The sequence below is a fragment of the Halichoerus grypus genome, chromosome 1 (assembly GCF_964656455.1).
Source record: "Halichoerus grypus chromosome 1, mHalGry1.hap1.1, whole genome shotgun sequence".
Taxonomy (NCBI): Eukaryota; Metazoa; Chordata; class Mammalia; order Carnivora; family Phocidae; genus Halichoerus; species Halichoerus grypus.
In genome coordinates this window covers 111,655,286-111,677,680 of record NC_135712.1, presented here as the reverse complement: position 1 = coordinate 111,677,680, position 22,395 = coordinate 111,655,286, and the positions used below count along the sequence as shown (strand labels likewise).

Genomic DNA, 22,395 nt, shown 5'->3' with positions numbered 1-22,395 from the left:
GAGCCAAGAAAATAAACGTGTGCTCATCTCTCACACACGGTAGATGAGGACCATACGCTATACATTCTTTTTTTTTTTTTTAAAGATTTTATTTATTTATCTGACAGAGAGAGAGAGAGAAAACAAGTAGGCAGAGAGACAGGCAGAGGGAGAGGGAGAAGCACGCTCCCCGCTGAGCAGGGAGCCCGATGCGGGGCTCGATCCCAGGACCCTGGGATCATGACCTGAGCCGAAGGCAGCCGCTTAATCGGCTGAGCCACCCAGGTGCCCCATATGCTATAGATTCGGCGCATTTCCTCAATACACAAACCTCACAGTGTCAGCTTTATTCTCATGCATAATCTAACATGGGATTTGATTGGTGTTTCAAACATGAAAAGGCCATAAATATTGTATATAATTAGAAGTGTCAAGAGCACGAAGAATTACAGGCAAGAGGAGGAAAAGTGAGCGAAGGGCAGAGGTCAGTGACGAGGGGAAAAGAATAAAAAGAAGCTAAGTCCCGGAAAGAAGAGAACAAGGATGGGTGACTGAGGGAATGAGAGTGGCTTTTCTGAAAAAATCTTATGTAGAAACATTTTTTTTTAAGAAACACATTTTCATAAAATACCTGGTCAGTTATGTTTTTGTTCTTCCATAATATTTTATTACCTTAAAATTATACCTTTCCTTTTTTTTTACCATCTCCTTTTGATCAAGATCAGACTTTAGAAAACAAATGCATCTACCTAACTTTACATGCTATGAAACTCTGCAAACCAGCAAAATTTACTAGATGCCTTGCATATCAACCAGCGTACCTTGAGGGAAAACTGGAAAATGTAAACTCAACCACACAAACTTGAACAAAAGGAAATCACTAAATAGAATCACCAAAGTTAGAGTTATAGGGTATGATGAATAAGAAAGCTTTCTTTAATCTTACAAGGCATGAGATTGCTCTCCTGGAAGTCAGGATCGTTAGCATTAACTTTGCCAGATTCAGTGTATGCATTAATATTGTCATCGATATACCAGCTTTTGTTTTCATCAGTTATGGAAAACATCAAAACGTAAGACCTGTCGATATTTTTTTCGGTGTCTCCATCCAGTGTGCCTGAAACATAAAGAACAACAAAACTTGCTGTTTGCAATAATTATTTTTGCCATGAAATAAACTGGTGATTCTAACTGATTCAACTTAATCTTGCACACCTACAGACAGAACTCTAAGGAACAATGCACGCAAGGAACAGGCAAACAGCCTCTCAGCTTCCTACTTTCTTCGACCCTGCTGATTCAACACTTCTCTATAGGAGAAAGGTGTCAGTCATTTTGTGAAAAGGCGGCTAAAGTGAAGTTCACTGGATTTGACTACCATCTAGTGACCAACCTGGACTTGAACTGAGGTGTTGGACTCACCATCGCCATCTAGTGCTCGGAGTCTGAGAGGGCAACTTTACTTTCTTGACTGAAGAATCAAGGTCAAGGCAGGAAAAGGGAGCTCATCTGATAGAAAAATTCCACGAGGAGAGCAGGGGGAGAGCCCACTTATTCTGGTTCTATTGCTACAATGAGATTTTAAAAATATGTTACCTCTTTTGCAAGTCAGAATTGGTCCAACAAGACCCGAAGCCACGTCTCTTGGCGTGTCTACATGGGAGTGGTAAATCCTTGTCACGCAGTTACTGTCATCGGGGCCAGGCCCCTGATTTTCTTCTACAAACCACTTGTAAGTATATCGTGCCCCTGGTTGCAGACGGTCATCTTCCTTTTGCTCGCTCGTAGTATTATCAGGATAGAGGGCACCTAGGAAACATAATCCACACTGCGGTCACAGTAACCATTGGGCAACAGTATTTTGAATGTCACTCATGCCTTCTCTAGTAAGCCATGAATATATGTTAATTTCTATTTTTGGAATCAAGTGTACATTTCTCCCCTCCTCTTTCCTGTCTCCTGTCTCTTCTTCCTTAGCTGGCTTCCACTTGAATATCCAGCTTGTCTAGTTTCTAGACGAAACCGGAATGAGATAGGCAGTATAATTGCAGACTATTATCACCATTATTGACGGATTCCAAAAATATTTACTGTATATCTACTATATGCCTAGACCTCAGATACAGAAACCTAGACTCCTGACAGGCCTTCCATATTTTCTTCAGACTTGGGACCCAGGGCATCAAGAGGTATTCATGTGTCCTCCAAGTAGACCACTGGAGCCCAAAAGTGGCCCTCTGCATAGCTTACATTACCCTGAGCTTTTACCCCAGTTCTGAATCTGGGGCCTTTCTCTTCTTTCTTTCTTCTTTTCCTAGAATTTTTGCCTCGAATCTTTATCTCTTGAGGCTAGAGTCCTCATAACTATGAATAAAGTTCTTACATTCAGTAGAAGACTTCAAAGCATGGCCAGCCTCTCATATTTACCCATATCCCAGCAACCCCCTGCTCCATGGTGAACATAAAACCTTATTTTTTTGGCTTTCTCTTCCCTTTTTCTAACACCATTGGGCAGCTGTGAGTGTAGATGTCTAGGAGACAAGATACTGTCTGGAAAATAATGATTTCTCTTGATAATGATGTTTTCAAGAGGCTAATCCTCATCCATTAGGAAATGAAATGAGGTGGGGTAGAATAGTATTCCTGGAAAATAATGATTTCTCTTGACACTGATGCTTTCAAGAGGCAAATCCTCATCTATTAGAAAATGAAATGAGGTGGGGGTAGAATAGTATTTCTGCCAACCTAACATTTGCTCATGAGCATCTCCTACCAAAAAAAAAAAAAATGTGGCCCATGCTTTCTCTAGTAAGCCATGAATGTTCATTAGTTTGTATTATTATTATTGTGAGTGAAAAGTGTGTTTTCTTTCCTAAGAATTGCACAAGGGTGGGCACTTACTCAAGATGAAAAATTGAAAAAGGATTGTCAGGTATAAACATTAAAGACATCAAAAATAAGAGTTTGCATTCACCCCAAACTACTCCCAGTTCATAATTACCCTGCTTTCCCTGAGGTCTTGGGCTCATACTTCCCATAAGCAACAGCTCAGGAATATAAGAAAAAAGGATCCACTTACCTTCATTGTCTTTAGAGTAGGTGAGTCCATGAGGATGGAAACTATACATTCTTGAAGCAAAATTTTTTACATGAACATAAACCATGTCTCCAGTCTCTGCCTTAATTATCGGCCCTAAAAATCCCAGCCAGGATGGTTTTTTAATGATTGTTTGAAATGTGTCATTAGTATACTGAAAATACAAAGCCTTTTTATAAACAGATCCTATCTTGTCTTGGCTTTGTTTTAGATATTTATAGGACTGAAACTCTCTGTAAAAAATAAACAAAGAAACAAAAAAAGAGAACTTTAATAAAGTTTGACAGGAAGGAAAAAAAATGTTAAGTCAACTGAAACTAGAAATAAGAAGCTTTACAACCTAATTTTGATAGACAAAACTCAGACACGGGAGAAAATGTGAAGGGAATCAAAAAAAGGTGGTGTAAGCAAGGAGAACGTTGGAGTCTATGATGAAGGGATCAAATACAAGTGTAGCAAGTAATATGCGTGGCATTTTGGTTTACAAGACTTACCAAACTCTCCATACTGAGCCACAAAAAGGCTTCTAACCCCACTTGAAGGTCACTTTAGATCTCAAGCATTAGATCAATCCCAGTAACTTAGAATTGTTTACCCATTTATACGGATTTGTGGATTTGCTGGTAGACTTAGGGTCTTTTTGGCCAACAAACATGGTAAATCCAAACCCCCACGCATAACCGCTAGATTTCTCCCTCCCAATTACTTGAAAAGAGAAATCAAGAACAGAGCTGCAATTTTAGAATCTCTGCCATACCCTCCATATCAGAAGGAAAAGTGTTGTTTTATATCTTGAGCATCACACAAACAAAATTGATGATAAACACAGAATTAGAAATGATCCTTGAAATATTGTGCCATGTTGGCAAAAGTGGCGACAATTCTAAGAAAGAACAATTTCTGATTTCTATCAAGAAAACAAAGGAAGCAGTTCTAATAGCAAATGTGCCCTTAAAGGGTCAACGATGGGAAATTCTTCATTAGCATTTTATCAGTGAATAACAATTACCAACTTCTGTTTCTGAGAGTAACTTTTTCATTGCAAAGGTGTTACTTACTGATCTTCTGAAAAAGGCTTCCCATTGAGCATATTTTTACCAGTAGGAGCATAGTTCCAAGTGGTTTCTTTAATGCCTATGCTGTAGTGCCTGTCTTTTGCCCAACCTGGAGAACTAATACAAACCAGAAAGATTAATGGTGAAAGGGCCTTCATTTTCAAACCTTAATCCTGGAGAGTCTAAGTGAGTGATGCCTGCCTTTCTTTTATAATCCAGGCTTTCTTCCTTTATTTGTGTCCATTTACATAATAAGTAGGAGTTGCATAAGAGCCCATCATGTTTCATCTACACATACGTCATTTCCATTCCAAATGCATTTAGTTTTCATTAGTCAGGCTGAGTGAAATGTTGCACAACCCATAGAGAATACTGGTGCTTGGCCAGTATTAGAGCTTGCCTGAATTATTGGGTAGATGGGCTACCAGATTATCCCCCGACACCATCCCCCAACAATTACTATCTGTTCCTAGGTTATAAGAATCATCTCCAATTTATTCTCCAGCCTCCACGTTCTCCCAAATTCTTCATTGCATGTTAGTTTTAATAATTCGTTGCTCTAGATGTTAATTTAAATTCCTTGTCATTTAATACTTTTATTCTCAAATTTCTTGAAATTTAAGACTGTCCATAATCTGCCCCTAATCTGATATTCCGCGTTCATCTGCATAATTCACTTAGAGGACCCCTTCCCTCTGGGAAGTTGACTTATTAGGGACCCAGCTTATCCAAGTTGTCCCCATTTTTCAAGCCTCCTGAAACTTTACCTCCTTAGTGAAGACCTCCCTGATTATTTCGGCCTATAGACACTTCTCTCTTTCTGAATTCACCAGCTGTGTCCAGGCCTGGTAATTAACTACACAGTTTTGTACTGTTGTTTAAATATACATGTATTTTCTCTACCACCATTAGATTATAAATCCTAGAGATTACTTCTTTTTATTCTGTATATCTTCTAGAAATGTCAAGGAAGAAATGTAAAAATTTTTAGGAACAAATAAATAAAGTCCCTTGGCTATAGTTACAGTACGTAAGGAAAGGAACAGGAATCTTTGTCACTGATTTGTATATCATCATTTATTGGGATACCTATTACCATTGGGTCTTGTTTGAGACTTTACAATTGGAAAGCCACAATGCCTTTCAACAGTTAGAGTGGTATTCTGATTGAGGTTTGGAAACCCACACTTAGAAATATTAAGGCGGGGCAATCATATAACATGTATTATTTTGCAGCTTGCTTTTATTCCTCAACTACGTGTCTTAGAGACCTTTATATATCACTGCCTAGAAGTCTACTTCCTTCATTCCAATTGTAGCATTTTTTTTTCTATTATGAATGTAATTCATTTATTTTTTAAAACACACAAAATCAAAGTATATTTTTCCTGGGTGCACATACAGATGTCTATACACACTTAAGGAGGTGCCCAAAAGGGTACCCATCGAACTAAATACAGCTCTGAGAAGAGAGAGGATTATTATATTTAAATTATTTTTTACAAGGAGGATACATTTCTATATTACTTGATTTTAAAAAATCAACCAAGTATTTGCATTTTTTCTTTCTTGGATTAAAAAATAACGGGACTCTGAATCTTCCTTATAAGCAATAGTTGCTAAATTCTACAGAAATCAAAACTTCTAGGCTGTTGTATCACAAAAATTATTCACATTTGTGAATTCGTAGGTGAGTTTTAAAAACAAGTTGGGTAAACAACAGTCCACTGCTTTGGCAGGTTTTAATGTCACCAGCAGATGCTGGAAGGAATTCAGAAAAGCTAAGCCTGGAGGGACCTCGGTGTGTGGAAAAGCTGCCCACAGGAAAATCAAGAAGAGGAAGGGTTTCACAAGTGGCACCCTTGGGGAAACAGTTGAAAGGGTTGGAGAGAAGACTCACATCAGACCTGCTGGGTCTCACATGAGAGAGGGATTAGAGACAGCCTCTCTGGCCTCAAGGAGGAGACCCATGGGTTGGAATAGTTGGAAGCTCTAGTCTCACATATTTAGCTCTGTATATGGAAGAACCTTATGACCTTCCCTGTCACTGTAGCCTAGACCAGGAGCTGTGAAAGACCCGCCACCCAGCAGGCAGGGGGAGGGATTCCTTCAGCGGGCTTTCCAGTGTCCCTTTATCCCGAAATTCTGTGACTTCCTTCCTCATCCTCCCAGAAACATTAATTTTACTTTGGAACGTGGATAATACAAGACCCATTCAGCTGCCTTTTTTTCTTCTTTTTATTTAGTAAGCACCCCAAGAAGTGCAAAGTCTAGTGTATTCAAATCAAACAGATGTATCCCCACTTCCCAACTCCACCATATACTAGCTATGTGATTTGGGACGAGTTGCATTATCATTCTGAACCCAAGTCCCCTTATCTATAACAGAAAGGTAGTAACAATTAAAGCTCCTGGCCGCTGTGAGGACTTACCTTCTAGCCTATCAAAGAAAGTTAAGCATCCTTTCCCCAAGACAATGAAAATGGTGTTGGTAAACACTCACTGTTCTTCTTCTCAAGAAATAACTAGGGAAACTGGCTTTGTGTGTGTGTGTGAGAGGGTGGGGGTGGATGGGTGAGATTGGAAGGCAGCACTTTTTCTTAGGTGATGTTATATTTTATGGCTTGGAAAGATGACAGTTTCTGTCCTTCCCTTCCTGCATAGACCTCAATAGATCCGTCTTTTGGTACAGCAGTATTTCAAGTTGGTCACCATTATTTGGTTATTTTCTTGGTTTGTAGCCCAAGAGCATAAGGCAACTTACTTAGCTAAGCTTTGTTGAATTTGGCCCAAAGGTGTAAGTTCAAACACCTTGGAGGAAAATTTGGATTCCTTCCTGGTTTTTCCATTCCACAGCTGAAAATTGTTTAAGAAGAAATAGAGCACATGAAAATATGCATAAGGTTCTAATGACACTAGTACCTTGTTTGCAAAAAAGCTTTACAATATATAAAAATTACCTTTAAAAAATTATTCTTCAAAATGTAATCTTCAAAACACTCTCCTTCACCTCAACTCTTATACCTGTTAAATAAATGAAGTATCTAAAGCTCAGAAGGTCTAGGAACTCACTGCATGATGCACACTTCCAAGTTATGGTGCCAGGGTTCAAACAGAAATCCCTGGATTCCAAATCAAATGTTTCTCCTGTGTGACCTTATTAATTGGCTTCCATAATTTAAGCGCATATACTTCTATATTATTAATAAATGCTAAGTTTTGCTCAGAACATATAACTCTAATTTTATCTTCCAACAAAGCAGACCAATGGGATATAAATGATGTGGAGACAGGATGGGGAGTTTAAAGACAATGAGGAAGATGTTAGCAACATTTACATCCACTTCCATTCTTTCTGTTTCTTCTGCCAATAACCACTATTTGTTGAAAGTCAGATGGTCCTTAGTCATTTTCTGAACAGTAACTCTAATTGTGTCAGCAAATCCTGAAAGGAAAGTTCATTAAGTTCTTTTGATAGTTGAGGAAACTAGAACTTGGGGGTTTTAAAGAACTGACCAAAGCAAATAGGTGTTATTGTCAAATTTAAACCCAGACCTTAAAGCCTGGTGGATGCTCTTACTACTAAACTCCCCACCTCCTACTCTGGGCAACTCTGAGCAACTATCAACCAGATCAGAAGAGTTTAAATAAGTAGAGCAATAGGCAGCTGGGGCAGATAGGTACACTTAGGCTAGAGCCCTGTGTCCTTCTCAGGTTGGAACTATGTAAACTGCAAGCTTTTATAGTATGGGGTAGACTCCATGAGGGACCAGATGCCCACAGAACAAGGCATAGAAGGAAAGAGTGGGAAATGTTGAGGACCAAGAGGAAAGAGAAAAGCAGGCCCTGATATTTGGAGCTGGCCTGATACTATCAGCTGGGCCTTGTCCTGGGACTCACAGTTAGACCTTGGTGTTCTTCTCCTATTGGACATAAAATTTCCTGAACTCTAGCATCAGACTACACCACTGTGACCACAATGAATCAAGACAAAAATAGGTCCACTCCAAAATAATGTCTGAACACACAGGAGGAACATGAACATTGTCCAAACCTTTAAAATAACCAAGCATTCCCTTATCCTGGCTATAACTGACTAATGCTTCTTCACCAATTATAGCTTTAGCTTGGCTTTGTTCCTCCTGACTTATAGATAAGATTTAAGACATCCAGTCATAGAATCGACCCTCCTGCATCCAATCCAGAGCAAAGCCCTGCTTCCTTAAACATCCCCCAAAACACCTAACACAAGCACCAATCCTGTAAACCCTTTGTAACACCTTCTTTCTGAGATACTCCGTGATTCTCTATGGTATGTGTTGTCTTTCATTGCAACAAGCAATAAACACAACTTACTCAATTACAGGCATATTCCTGTGGTTGGATTAGAGTGCACTGACACTAATTTCCCCTAGGAAAAAAAATCCATAGCATGGCTACTATTAAAATATTATCAACATGACAAAAATTAAGAAATGTATGTCTCCAACCTGGACCTCTCTGCCTAATTCCAGCATATATGGTGGTCTACTCGACATCTTCACTTAGCTGTTTAGTACAGCACTTCACAAACACTTATGTGCAGATGAATCCTCAGAAAAATCTGAGGGTCTTTCAAAATGCAAATTCCGAGTCTGTAGGTCTGAGGTGGAGCCCAATATTCTGCATTTCTGTGCTGGCTCCCTAGCGATGCCAGCGCTGCAGGTCTATGAACCATACTCTCCGTAGCAACAACCAAATAGACACCTCAAACTCAACATGCCCAAATATGAACTTCTAAGACTTTCATTCTTAGCTCCAACATGTTAGGAGCTTGGAAGTCATCACTGCCATCCTTATAACAAGAAGCACTGGACAAACTGGAAATCAACAACTTTTCTTAAACCCATTAGAGAAGTAATGCAAGTAGGGAGATGAAAATTCTAAAAGAAAGAATCAAAAGAAAATGCTAGAAATCAAAAAACACTGTAATAGGAATAAAGGTGCTTCTGAGGCTTCGTTAGACTAGACACAGCCAAGGAGAGAATCAATGACCTTCAAGAGCAGTCAATAGAAACTTCCAAAAGTGAAATGCAAAGAGAAAAAAGAATAAAAACAAAAAACAAACACATACACACACACAGACACACACACTATCTTGGAACTATGGGATAATTTCAAAAGATATAACAAAATTGGAATGCCAGAAGGAGAAGAATGAAAGAAATGGAGTAAAATAAATATTTGAAATAATAAGGACCGAGAACTTTCCAAAATTAGTGACAAATACCAAACTACAAATTCGAGCAGCTTAGAGAACAAATGCTAGAATAAATACCAAAAAACAAAGCCCCATACTTAAGCATATCATATTCAAACTACAGAAGAACAAATCTAGAGAGAAAATCTTGAAAGAAGTTAGGAAGAGGAAAGTATCTTCTCTACAGAGAAACAAGAATAAGAATTATTAAACTGGAATGATCTTGCTCATCTTCCTAAAGCCATTCATTCCATTCACCTCCTTCTTCATCTCAGTTAATGGCACCTCCAGTCTTCTAATAAAGCCAGGTCAAAAATGTTGGATTCATCCTTAGCTCCTCTCTTTCTCACGTTTCACAACCAGTCTGCCACCTGTTCAAAGTATAACCTAAAATCCAGCCACTTCTCACCACCTCTACTGATACTTCCCTGGTTCAAGCCACAGTTGTGTCCCTCCAAGGAACTGTAAGAGCCTCCTAAATAGTTTCTCTGCTTCTACTCTTGCCTCCCTCCGGTCTGTTCTTAACACAGGAGCCTGAGTGACACTTTAAAAATATAAATTCCATCAGGTCACTCCTCTTCTCAAAGTCTTGTAATGACTCCCTATTTCCTGCAGTATAAGATCCCTTCTATGATTTTCAAAGCTCCTTAATGAGTTCACTTCCCATTACCTCTTTTTGCCCATCTCCACTCTTCTCTCCTTCACTCGCTCTGCTCTGACCCGGCTTGCCTCCTTGCTGCTCCTCAGACCTACCAGCCACACCTGCAACAGAAAGCTTTTGCACTGACTCTTCTCTCTGCCTGAACACTTCCCCTCCGGTATCCTCATGGCTCCCTTCTTCATCTCCACCAGGTCTTAATTTAAATGTCACCCTCTCAATGAGGGCTACCCTGACCATATGATTTAATATCAACACCTGCTCCACTTCTCTTCTCCCTAGCACGTGGGATTCCCTTCTGTCCACAGCATGTATCTTCCAATTTACTATACAATCTTCTTCTTTATCTGGTTTATAATTTATTGTGGGTCTCTTTATACTAAAATGTAAGCTCCATAAGGGCACAAAATTTTGTTGGTTTTGTTTGTTGATGTATCCCTAGCACCTAGAACAGTGTTCGGCACAAAGTATGTGCCTAATGAATATTTGCTGAATGAAAGCATGGTAGGATACCCTGAAACTGGCTATGTGACCTGGAAAAACAGTAGCAGCAACAATAATGACAATTTTGGAGTGCTTTCTATGTGTTAAGCACTTTATGAGTTTAACTCATTTAATCTCTATAACCTTGAAAGTGAGACAACTAAAGCAGGAAGAAGGCAAGACTCCCACCCAGGGGGCACCTGGTTGGCTCAGTCGGTTAAGCATCTGCCTTCAGCTCAGGTCATGACCTCAGGGTTCTGGGATCAAGTCCTACATCGAGCTCCCTGCTCAACAGGAGTCTTCTTCTCCCTCTCCCTGTGCCCCTCCCCCTGCTTGTGCTCTCTTTTTCTCTCATATAAATAAATAAAATCTTAAAAAAAAAGAAAAAGACTCCTACCCAGGGCTGCACAGCTGGTGAAAGACAGAGCCAGAATTTGAACACCCAGGTATTTGGTCTCCAGAGCTCAAGTTCACAAACAATGTGCTATGTTGAGAAAGTGGATTATCCTCTCTGTACTTCAAGCATTTTCCTTTTCATTACAAACTGTTGTGCCAGATTATTTTAAAGGATCTTTCCTTATCCACAAACCTGAATGTCACTCTGCTTCACTATTTTATCTACTTTGCTGATGATTTTCAGACTAAGTTATAAGATAAGGACTTGATGGAACTAGGACCTGGTGGCTCTGTGGACATCACATTGCAGATCCTTCAGAATATTCCTACTTCCTATTTTCAGATGCAAATATCACACAACTGTGCATGAGTAAACTTTTTTTTTCCTGCTATGATAATACAATGCTGGCTAGTCCTGCCTGTCCAAGTTCCCTTAGTATCTGTAAGAATGAGCAAACAGGGACGCCTGGGTGGCCCACTCGGTTAAGCGGCTGCCTTCGGCTCAGGCCATGATCCCAGGGTCCTGGGATCAAGTCCCGCATCAGGCTCCTTGCTTAGCAGGGAACCTGCTTCTCCCTCTGCCCGCCGCTTCCCCTGCTTGTGTGCTCTCTCTCTCTCTTTCTCTGATAAATAAATAAAAATCTTAAAAAAAAAAAAAAAAGAATGAGCAAACAGTGATTTTGTAAATCAAAGTTCTTCAAAGAAAACAGAACAATTTTAAATAGCCAGATTAATCAAAACTAGCAGAGCCCCCACTCCTGCTTTTAGGAGCAATCAAGGACTTTTGTGGGGGAGGGAGTGAGGGAGTCTGGTACAGCTCAGAGATATTCAACTGGCCAGAAATACTGAGATATAAAATGGTGGGATTAATAGAAAACTGTATTGGAAAAAAAATTTTTTGCCCCTTTTGTTTACCAACTGTGAGCCATTTCTACTTCACGGTACATGTGAATGACACTCATAAATAGGAAGTCATGTCTTCACTCATTTATTCAACATTCAGTGGATGCTTATGGAGAGTTTTTATGTGCCCAGCCTTATGCCAATCACTAGGGGGGTAATGACATTTATAAAATAGGGCAGTATAATGAATGAGGAGTGTCTGTGGCTGATGGTAGAACCACACATAAAGTATGGCCAGACAAAAACACAAACCTCATTTCTTGTTTGTATTCTCAAATATATTGTCTGGCTTATTTACTTACCACATTACTAAAATCAACCTATCTTCAGTGGATGAGTAGCTGCCATTTTAAAAAAAAACATTTAAAAAAATTATTGCCACAGACTGCAAGGATGTTTCAACATCTGCAAATCAATCCGTGTGATACACTACATAAATAAAAGAAAGGACAAGAACCATATGATCCTCTCAATAGATGCAGAAAAAGCATTTGACAAAGTACAGCATCCTTTCTTGATTAAAACTATTCACCGTGTAGGGATAGAGGGTACATACACCAATATCATAAAAGCATATATGAAAGACCCACAGAGAATATCATTCTCAATGGGGGAAAAACTGAGAGCTTTTCCCCTAAGGTCAGGAACATGACAAGGATGTCCACTCTCACCACTGTTGTTCAACATAGTACTAGAAGTCCTAGCCTCAGCAATCTGACAACAAAAAGAAATAAAAGGCATCTGAATTGACAAAGAAGAAGTGAAACTCTCGCTCTTCACAGATGACATGATTCTCTATTTAGAAAGCCCAAAAGACTCCATCAAAAAATTGCTAGAAGTGATACAGGAATTCAGCAGAGTCGCGGGATATAAAATCAATGCACAGAAATCAGTTGCATTTCTGTACACTAACAATGAAGCAGAAGAAAGAGAAATCAAGGAATCAATCCCATTTACAATTGCACCAAAAAACCATAAGATACCTAGGAATAAACCTAACCAAAGAGGCAAAGGATCTGGACTTGGAAAACTATAGAACACTCATGAAAGAAATTGAGGAAAAAATAAAGAAATGGAAAAACGTTCCATGCTCATGGATTGGAAGAACAAATATTGTTAAAATGTCTACCCTACCTAGAGCAATCTACGCATTCATGCAATCCGTATCAAAATACCATCAACTTTTTTCACAGAGCTGGAACAAATAATCCTAAAATTTGTATGGAACCAGAAAAGGCCCTGAATAGCCAGAGGAATGTTGAAAAAGAAAACCAAAGCTGGTGACATCACAATTCCGGACTTCAAGCTCTATTACAAAGCTGTAATCATCAAGATTGTATGGTACTGACAAAAAAACAGACACATAGATCAAAGGAACCAGAAATGGACCCTCAACTTTATGGTCAACTAATCTTCAACAAGGCAGGAAAGACTATCCAATAGAAAAAAGACAGTCTCTTCAACAAATGGTGTTGGGAAAATTGGACAGCCACAGGCAGAAGAATGAAACTGGATCATTTCCTTATACCATGCACAAAAATAGACTCAAAATGGATGAAAGGATGTTGAAACATCCTTGCAGTCTGTGGCAATAAACTCAAAATAAATGTGAGACAGGAATCCATCAAAATCCTTGAGGAGAACACAGGCAGCAACCTCTTTTTTTTTTGTTTAAAGATTTTATTTATTTATTTGACAGAGAGAGAGAGACTGCGAGAGAGGGAACACAAGCAGGGGTAGTGGGAGAAGAAGAAGCAGACTTCCTGCTGAGCAGGGAGCCCAATGCGGGGCTCGATCCCAGTACCCCAGGATCATGACCTGAGCCGAAGGCAGACGCTTAACGACTGAGCCACCCAGGCGCCCCGGCAGCAACCTCTTTGACCTTGGCTGCAGCAATTTCTTGCTAGACACATCTCCAAAGGCAAGGGAAACAAAGGCAAAAATGAACTCTTGGGACTTCATCAAGATAAAAAGCTCTTGCACAGCCAAGGAAACAGTCGACAAAACCAAAAGACAACTGATAGAATGGGAAGAGATATGTACAAATGACATATCAGATAAAGGGCTAGTATCCAAAGTCTATAAAGAACTCATCAAACTCAACACCCAAAGAACAAATAATCCAATCAAGAAATGGGCAGAAGATATGAACAGACATTTCTGCAAAGAAGACATCCAAATAGCCAACAGACACATGAAAAAGTGCTCAACATCACTTGGTATCAGGGAAATACAAATCAAAACCTCAATGAAATACCACCTCACACCAGTCAGAATGGCTAAAATCAACCACTCAGGAAACAACAGATGTTGGCAAGGATGCGGAGAAAGGAGAACCCTCTTACACTGTTGGGAATGCAAATTAGTGCAGCCACTCTGGAAAACAGTATGGAGGTTCCTCAAAAAGTTGAAAATAGAGCTACCCTACAACCCATCAATTGGACTGCTGGGTATTTACCCCAAAGATACAAATGTAGTGATCCGAAGGGGCACCTGCACCCCAATGTTTATAGCAGCAATGTCCACAATAGCCAAACTATGGAAGGAGCCGAGATGTCCTTTGACAGATGAATGGATAAAGAAGATGTGGTATGTATATACAATGGAATACTACTCAACCATCAAAAAAATGAAATCTTGTCTTTTGCAATGACATGGATGGAACTAGAGGGTATTATGCTAAGCAAAATGAGTCGATCAGAGAAAGACTATTATCATATGATCTCACTCATGTGTGGAACTTAAGAAACAAAACAGAGGCTCATAGGGGAAGAGAGGAAAAAAGAAAACAAGATGAAAGGAGAGAGGGGGACAAATCATAAGAGACAATCATAGGAAACAAACTGAGGGTTGCTGGAGGGGAGGAGGGTGAGGGGATGGGGTAACTGGATGGTGGACATTAAGGAGGGCACGTGATATAATGAGCACTGAGTATTATATAAGACTGATGAATCACTGACCTCTACCTCTGAAACTAATAATACATTATGTTAATTGATTGAATTTAAATTTAAAAAAATTAAAAATAAATAAATTTAAGTATAAAAAAAGTTATTGCCACAGAATTTTAGGGCAACCAGAAGAGAAGACCCAACAACTATCTGGAACCATGACCTTATTGTGAAAATGTCTGTGTAATCTCCCAGGTTGATGACTTTGAGAATATCTGCATTCACTAGAATATGCACCATCCGGTGTGTTTCTTATTAAAATAGTTACACTATGTCACACTCACAACTCTTCAGCTGCTATCAGCTAAAAAAAAGTGGGTTGATTGCAAAAATTAATTTGTAATTCATCCTTTGGACTTCAGGATGACTTTTCTCCCAATGAAGTAGTCTTCTGAGTGGTGGATGCATTCCACCTCTGCCCTCCAAATGACATTGTAATCCCAAATATAGATATAATAACCAAAGATCATTGTTACTGAAACATGGCCACCTAAAGTAAATCCATTTGAAACTGGAAATAAAATACTTGATGAGGATTTTATTGTTAGAAATGAAACCAAATAAGAGAATAAGCTTATTTTACTTTGTATCAGTTGAAATCCTACTTTTTTGATTTATAAAGATGAGTTTCACATGGTTTCATCTAATATTTAACACAATTTTGATTAGGCCTATAAGTCTGCACCAAATCTTAGGATGAAGCTAAAACAAATCAAGTGTTACTTGGATTTAAATGTTATCATTTTTGTTGACAAAGCTTTGAGAGAGCACAATGTGAACTCCTTCATTTCACTTTTGATATATGTAGCACCTTCACAGAGAGGGTCATTTTGCCTAAATATTGAAGGGAACCCAAAGGCATCTCTAAATCTATCATACTCAAATCATTCTTTTGACACATGTAACCTGTCATAATTCTTTGGCATTTCTTCAAACATTTGCTAACCTAACTCTGCCGGATCCTTATTTGTCAAGACCTTGTGTGTAATTTGAGTAGTTCTCTATTACTTTCAGTGACTTGAAAGTGCTCCAATATTTACATTTAATTGGCACTGGGAAGTGAAGCAGGGAAAGGAGAGAAGCCAAAAAGCGAGTGAGTTAATGCTGTGGGTAACTGGGGCTCAGTCAGGCTGGGGATTCTTTGAGAAACTTGGTAATAATACCCCCTCAGAACTATCCTATTGAAGAGCAAGGAGGGTATGGAATTTACCACCAGAAGGTCACTGCTGGGCTGTTGACTCCTAGGCACTTCTGGCCTCCCCGTGTGGTGTGGAAGCATGCTCCTACACCCAGAGAATATATTCAGGTAGAGAAATGCAGAGAGTCATCTGCCTGTACTTGGACTATCGGCAGAAGCCCTACAGGGTGAACCAAGGGGAAATGTGAGAGGCACTCACACGTCTGCTACACTCAGTTGGGTCACTTAGAGAAGGTGACGTCAGATGTCTCCATTCAAAAGGTATCTTTTCCCCTTTGTAATTTATAAGTAATTTCAAAGGTGACCTTTGAGTAAACGTCTTATTCCCCAAACATAGTTTTACTCAATGATTTTACTATCATTCATTCATAACTTCTTTTTTTAAGATTTTATTTATTTATTTGAGAGAGCAGGAGTGGGGCAGGGAGGGGCAGAGGGAGAAACAGACTCTTTGCTGAGCAAGGAGCCCGATGGGGGGCTCGATCCTAGGACGCTGGGACCATGACCTGAGCCGAAGGCAGACACTTAACTGACTGAGCCACCCAGGTGGCTTATAACTCTTATTAACATAAGGGATCAAACCTTATTTCTAATCGCTGAGTTCCAAAAAACCTATAATTAATGAAAGTAACCTCACCTGGGTCCCTGAACTCTTTGAGCCTGCCTTAATCTTTCCCCTTGGCTATCCTTTTAGATCTTCAGTCCAAAGAACTGATCCTTAGGGGTTTGTGACATTATAGAAACTGACCCACGATACCAGGAACTGCCTCCAGGATTCTTGCAAATGTTTTTCTTCAATCTTCCTGCCCTTACCCCTAGGGCTGGGTACTATTGCCTCTGCCAAAATACGTGAAGAGTAGGCCTAGAATTCAGAGGCAGAGCAGTGAGACTTGCCCCGTCATAACCAAGAACACCAAAAGGCTCCAAGGAGCCTCATTTTCCAATTCGGAGAAGCTAACAGAAGACTCCTCCATGATGGGGCTCAGTCGTTAAGCATCTGCCTTCGGCTCAGGTCATGATCCCAGGGTCCTGGTATCGAGCCCCGCATCGGGCTCCCTGCTCAGCGGGAAGCCTGCTTCTCCCTCTCCCACTTCCCCTGCTTGTGTTCCCTCTCTCACTGTCTCTCTCTCTCTCTGTCAAATAAATAAATAAATAAAATCTTAAAAAAATAAAAAAGATTCCTCCATGAGATTTCCACCATGGTGGACTTGATAGATTCAGGTCCCAAAACAATATGTTATTTACTTTTGAAGAAGAAAAAAATAATAGCAAACATAAACTTGTCTGTGTTAGAAAAGAGGCAACAGTGCAAATGAGTGTGGTTCCCATGGCCTGCCCGCTCTCGGAAGTGGGCAGGGGAACAGTCCCGAAGAGTGAAGTGAGTGTCCTCAGCCAATGCAAATGGTGGACAACAGAAGGGAGATCAGGAACATCAGCAGCACGTGGTGAAGCCAGACCAAGTAGAGATAAAAATCTCACCGAGTCATGCCGTCCTTAAGTTAAAAGGATAGTACATTTGCAGCAGGGCTCCTGGTGACGACTGCCCTTGACCTATCTGTCTCTCAAGTCCTACTGCCTGGGGACTGGTTGCTCTACACCTGGTGAGCAGGTGTTATTCTGGGACACTCTTTTCCTTCTTTCTGGGAATTCCTCTAAGCTCTCCTCTGTGATCTATCTCCTGTTTCCTGAACCTTATTTCTTCCTCTTTGTGGAGGGAGAATTCTCTCATTTTGGTGGAGTGTGTTCTCCAGGAGCTTCCTGGGAAGGTGATATTTTGAGAACTTACTCATCAGAAAATGTCATGTGTCATGGAAATAATTTCCTTCAAAATGTAAAAGGCATTGCTCCAGTCTTTCTCTAATTTAGCTGTTTAGAAGTTTAAAGCCAATATGATTCCCTATACTTTCTATGTGAGCTGTTCTTTTTTATCCAGAAGGTTATGGAATATCCTCTTTCAGTCAGAGGTTTTAAAACTTCATTTGGTATACCTTTTCTATCTGGATACTCATGCTGTTCAGTTTCATGAAGTCTTTTCTTGCATTAAAATTATTTCTCACCTGGGGCACCTGGGTGGCTCGGTTAAGCATCTGACTCATGGTTTCAGCTCAGGTCATGATCTCAGGGTCGTGAGATCTAGCCCCAAGTCAGGCTCCATGCGGAGCCTGGAGTGTGGAGTCTGCGTGAAATTCTTTTCCTCTCCCTTTGCCCCTCCCCCACTCACGCATGCTCTTTCTCACTCTCTCTAAAATAAATAAATAAATAAACAAATAAATAAATAAAATCTTAAAATTATTTCTGTCTCCATTTTATCTGTTATCTCTTTCTAGAAATTCATATTATTTGGTGTTGACTTCTTATACTGACTGGTTTTCTAATTTTCCTTAGTTTTTGCTCCATTTAAAAAAAAAAAAACTCTTATTCTTTTTGCTCTAGTCTCTGAGTGATTCCTTGACTTCATTTTCCAAATCGTCTACTGAGTTTTTCATTTATGCTATCTTATTCTTAATTTCTAAGAGTTTTTGTTGTTGTTGTTGTTCTTTGAATGCTTCTTTTTAAATAGCATTCCTGTCTTTTCTCATGAACACAGAAATTATCTTTGTGAGGAATTCATGGTATATATTTTTTAAGGTTTTCTTCTTTCCAAGTTTGTTTCCTCCAAATCAGTGTTTATTTATATTTGCTTTAGTCTCTATCTTTCATGTAAGAGGCATTCCTTAGATGTGTGAGGACCCTTGTCTATCTGCTCATGATTATGAATGAAGAGAAGAGCTGATTGCAAGTTGAGTGTGTGTGTAGGGCTTATTGACTCTGAACTTCACTGTTGGGTAAACTGGGTGAGCCGTTTGTTGAAGAATTGCAAATGTCACTATATTAGTTTCCTATTGCTATGGTGACAAATAACTACAAACTTAGTGACAGAAAACAACACAAGTTTATTATCTTACAGTTCTGGAGTGTAGAAGTCCAAAATCAGTTTCACTGGACTAAAATCAAGATGTTGGCAAGCCTGAGTTCCTTCTGGAGGCTCTAGATGAGCATCCATTTCCTTGACTTTTCCAGCTTCTACAGGCTGCCTGCATTCCTTGATTGATCCCTTTCCTCCATCTTCAAAGCCAGAAGTGTAGCAGCTTCTCCCCTGTCAGATTTCTGTTCCTATCTTTGTATCTTCTCTCTCTGAATGTGATATTCTTGTCTCCCTCCGTAACGACCTTTGTGATTACATTGGATTTGCCTGGATAATCTCCCCCATTTAAAAATACTTAATTATTCACATCTGCAAAGTCCATTTCTAGGCAACATATTCACAGGCTCCTGGGAATAGGACATGGACATTTTGGGGGGTTATTATTCAGCCTACCACAGTCAGTATCTAAGTTTTCCCTCTTACACCAGCCAGACTCCCTACAAGAGGCTCCAACTTGGAAGGTAAAATGTGGCTACAAGTATTCTGAGATCTGAGTGGAATAAAGGGGTTTGGGGCAGGTGTCTCTCGGCATTCCTCCTTCAGGATGAACCAGTCACTTAATGTCTCTGATTTTGCTGCAGTGTCCATATCTTTGGTGAGTTTAGTTCCCTCCAATTCAGAGACCCTCTATTTTACCTTTTCCAGAGAATAAACTTTCAAATATCTGCCACTTTCTAGTGACATAGAGAGGAGAAGGGATACAGGGAGGCACTCAATCCTTCTTGTTTTAGTGTTCTTCCTTTACTCCCAGTTCCAGATGAATCTGGTGCTATCCATTTGGGAGTCTTTTGAAGATTCTGACATGTAGATTACGCTGGCTCTCTGCTCCCCACCCCCACTCCCAGAGCTTGGGATTTTCATGTTTCATGAATTGGTTTTGTCAGTTATGTTTTATCAGTATGCTTTGTAGCTTCCACAATTTTATTGCTCTTGTCTCCTCTCCTGATCTCTGCATATTTGTTGGTTTATGTCTTTAAAAAAATCTTTATTATAAATTTAGTGTGATTTTAGGCAGGAGTGAAATTAGATGTGTGTGTGTGTGTGCTTTCATATTAATGCAGAAAAAACATTTGACTTGAATTGGTTATGTTTCCTTGCGTCAGGCTTGGGTTGGCTCTGACTGCAGTGGCCAGGCACCACATCTAATAAAAGGATTTTAGTGGCCAGGTTTTTTGTGTCCTGCCCTACCTGCCCAATTACACACTAAAGCTTGACTTCTTGCCTCAGTTTCCTACCAGAAATCCCAGTTCCTCTGAGACTGGGCTCTTGTCCCTAATTCTCAGCTTCATCTCACAAAGCAGGAAGTAGAACTGGCAGGAGTCATTCTGAATATAAATAGTTGGGGTTTTCATAATAGTACCCTTGAGTTGCCCCCTTTCCTTGTGGCTTTTCAGTGGGATGGAAGTATATAGGCCAGAGGCTGAGGTTTTAGGAACCTGATTCTTTATTTTTATTTTTATTTATTTATTTAACAGAGAGAGAGAGAGAGAGAAGGAGACAGCACAAGCGGGGGGAGCAGCAGAGGGAGAGAGAGAAGCCCGCTCTCCGCTGAGCAAGGAGACCGATGCGAGGCTCGATCCCAGGACCCTGAGATCATGACCTGAGCTGAAGGCAGACGCTTAACCCACTGAGCCACTCAGGAACCTGATTCTGACAGCTATTGTGTTTACATTCTCCAAACATGTGACAAAAGGAAGTGCAGGCCTGCACTTTGTCTAGCCTAGAAATGCGTGCCTCTTACCTCTGCCTACTTTCCTTCCCCAGACTTCTGACCCTATCTTCTCCCTAGAACTGTAGGACATTCCTTTACTCCCTTCCCCTTCTGTTATATTTGTGGTATTTCCACATCTCAGCCATCCCAAATCTGCTCCAGCTACACTGAGTTCTGATTTCAGTCACCCGGGTTCTAAGAGCTTTATATGTACCAACTCACAATCTGCATAACACCTCTATTATTTTTTTAATATTATTTTTTTAGAAGGGGAGTGGGGGCAGAGGGAGAGGGAGAGAGAGAATCTTAAGCAGGCTCCATGCCCAGCACAGAGCCAGATGTGTGTGGCTTGACCCATGGGGCTGATCTCAGGACCCTGAGATCATGACCTGAGCTGAAATCAAAAGCCAGCTGCTTAACCGACTGAGCCACGCAGGCTCACACACTCTATTATTATTCCTCCTTTACAAATTCAGGAACTGAGGCACAGATACTGTAAGTTAACTTGACCAGGATTGTACAACTAATAAGGCAGAGTCCCGATTTGAATCTGAGCATTTTGACTCCAGAGTACATCTTTAAACCATCTTTAAACCACTTTAAACCATCTTTAAACCACTATGTTATAGACTTATAAATCACATCCATGTGCCAAACACTGTTTTCTGAGATATATATATATACATATATATATATGATACACATATCTGAGATACATAAATATATAATATGTAAATAAGATTATACAAATTAGTATATATATATATACACCCATATAATCTTCATGGATACTATAGATCAAGCAAACAACCAAAAGGAAAGATACTGAGGCTCTGAACAACAAAATTAACAACTTCACCTAATGGACACTGTAGAATCTTGCACCCAATATTTGGAAAAATATGCACTTTTAAAGTACATAAAATATTTACAAATAGTAACCATAAAACATGTTTTTAAAATGTTCAAAGTATCAGAATCATATAGACCACATTGTATAATCACAATACAATTAAGTTGGAAATCAATTTTTTTTACTGTGAATTTTTTAAATTTTATTATATTATGTTAATCACCATACATTACATCATTAGTTTTTGATGTAGTGTTCCATGACTCATTGTTTGCATATAACACCCAGTGCTCCATTCAATATGTGCCCTCTTTAATACCCATCACCAGGCTAACCCATCCCCCCACCCCCCTCCCCTCTAGAACCCTCAGTCTGTTTCTCAGAGTCCATAGTCTCTCATGGTTCATCTCCCCCTCCAATTTCTGCCCCCCTTCATTTTTCCCTTCCTACTATCTTCTTTTTTTTTAACATATAATGTATTATTTGCTTCAGAGGTACAGGTCTGTGATTCAACAGTCTTACACAATTCACGGTGCTCACCATAGCACATACCCTCCCCAATGTCTATCACCCAGGCACCCCATCCCTCCCACACCCCACCACTCCAGCAACACTCAGTTTGTTTCCTGAGATTAAGAATTCCTCATATCAGTGAGAGCATATGATACATGTCTTTCTCTGATTGACTTATTTCGCTCAGCATAATATCTTCCAGTTTCATCCACGTCGTTGCAAATGGCAAGATTTCATTCCTTTTGATGGCTGCATAATATTCCATTGTATATATATACCACATCTTCTTTATCCATTCATCTGTTGATGGACATCTTGGCTCTTTCCTTAGTTTGGCTATTGTGGACATTGCTGATATAAACATTGGGGTGCACATACCCCTTCAGATCACTAC

The 22,395-nt window shown here is 39.8% G+C and overlaps 1 protein-coding gene across 1 annotated transcript in view; it reads right to left on the bottom strand.

Annotated features, from left to right (window-relative positions):
* Window positions 1-4,326, bottom strand: part of LOC118550500 (ceruloplasmin-like) — a 30,126-nt gene extending 25,800 nt beyond the window's left edge. The window contains exons 1-4 of the mRNA XM_036115640.2: window positions 4,135-4,326; window positions 3,059-3,309; window positions 1,576-1,788; window positions 926-1,096 (exon numbers count right to left, since the gene is read on the bottom strand). Coding sequence (XP_035971533.1) covers window positions 926-1,096; window positions 1,576-1,788; window positions 3,059-3,309; window positions 4,135-4,289 — 790 coding nt within the window. The 5' untranslated portion in view covers window positions 4,290-4,326. The remainder of the gene's footprint in view (window positions 1-925; window positions 1,097-1,575; window positions 1,789-3,058; window positions 3,310-4,134) is intronic.
* Window positions 4,327-22,395: the final 18,069 nt, after the last annotated feature.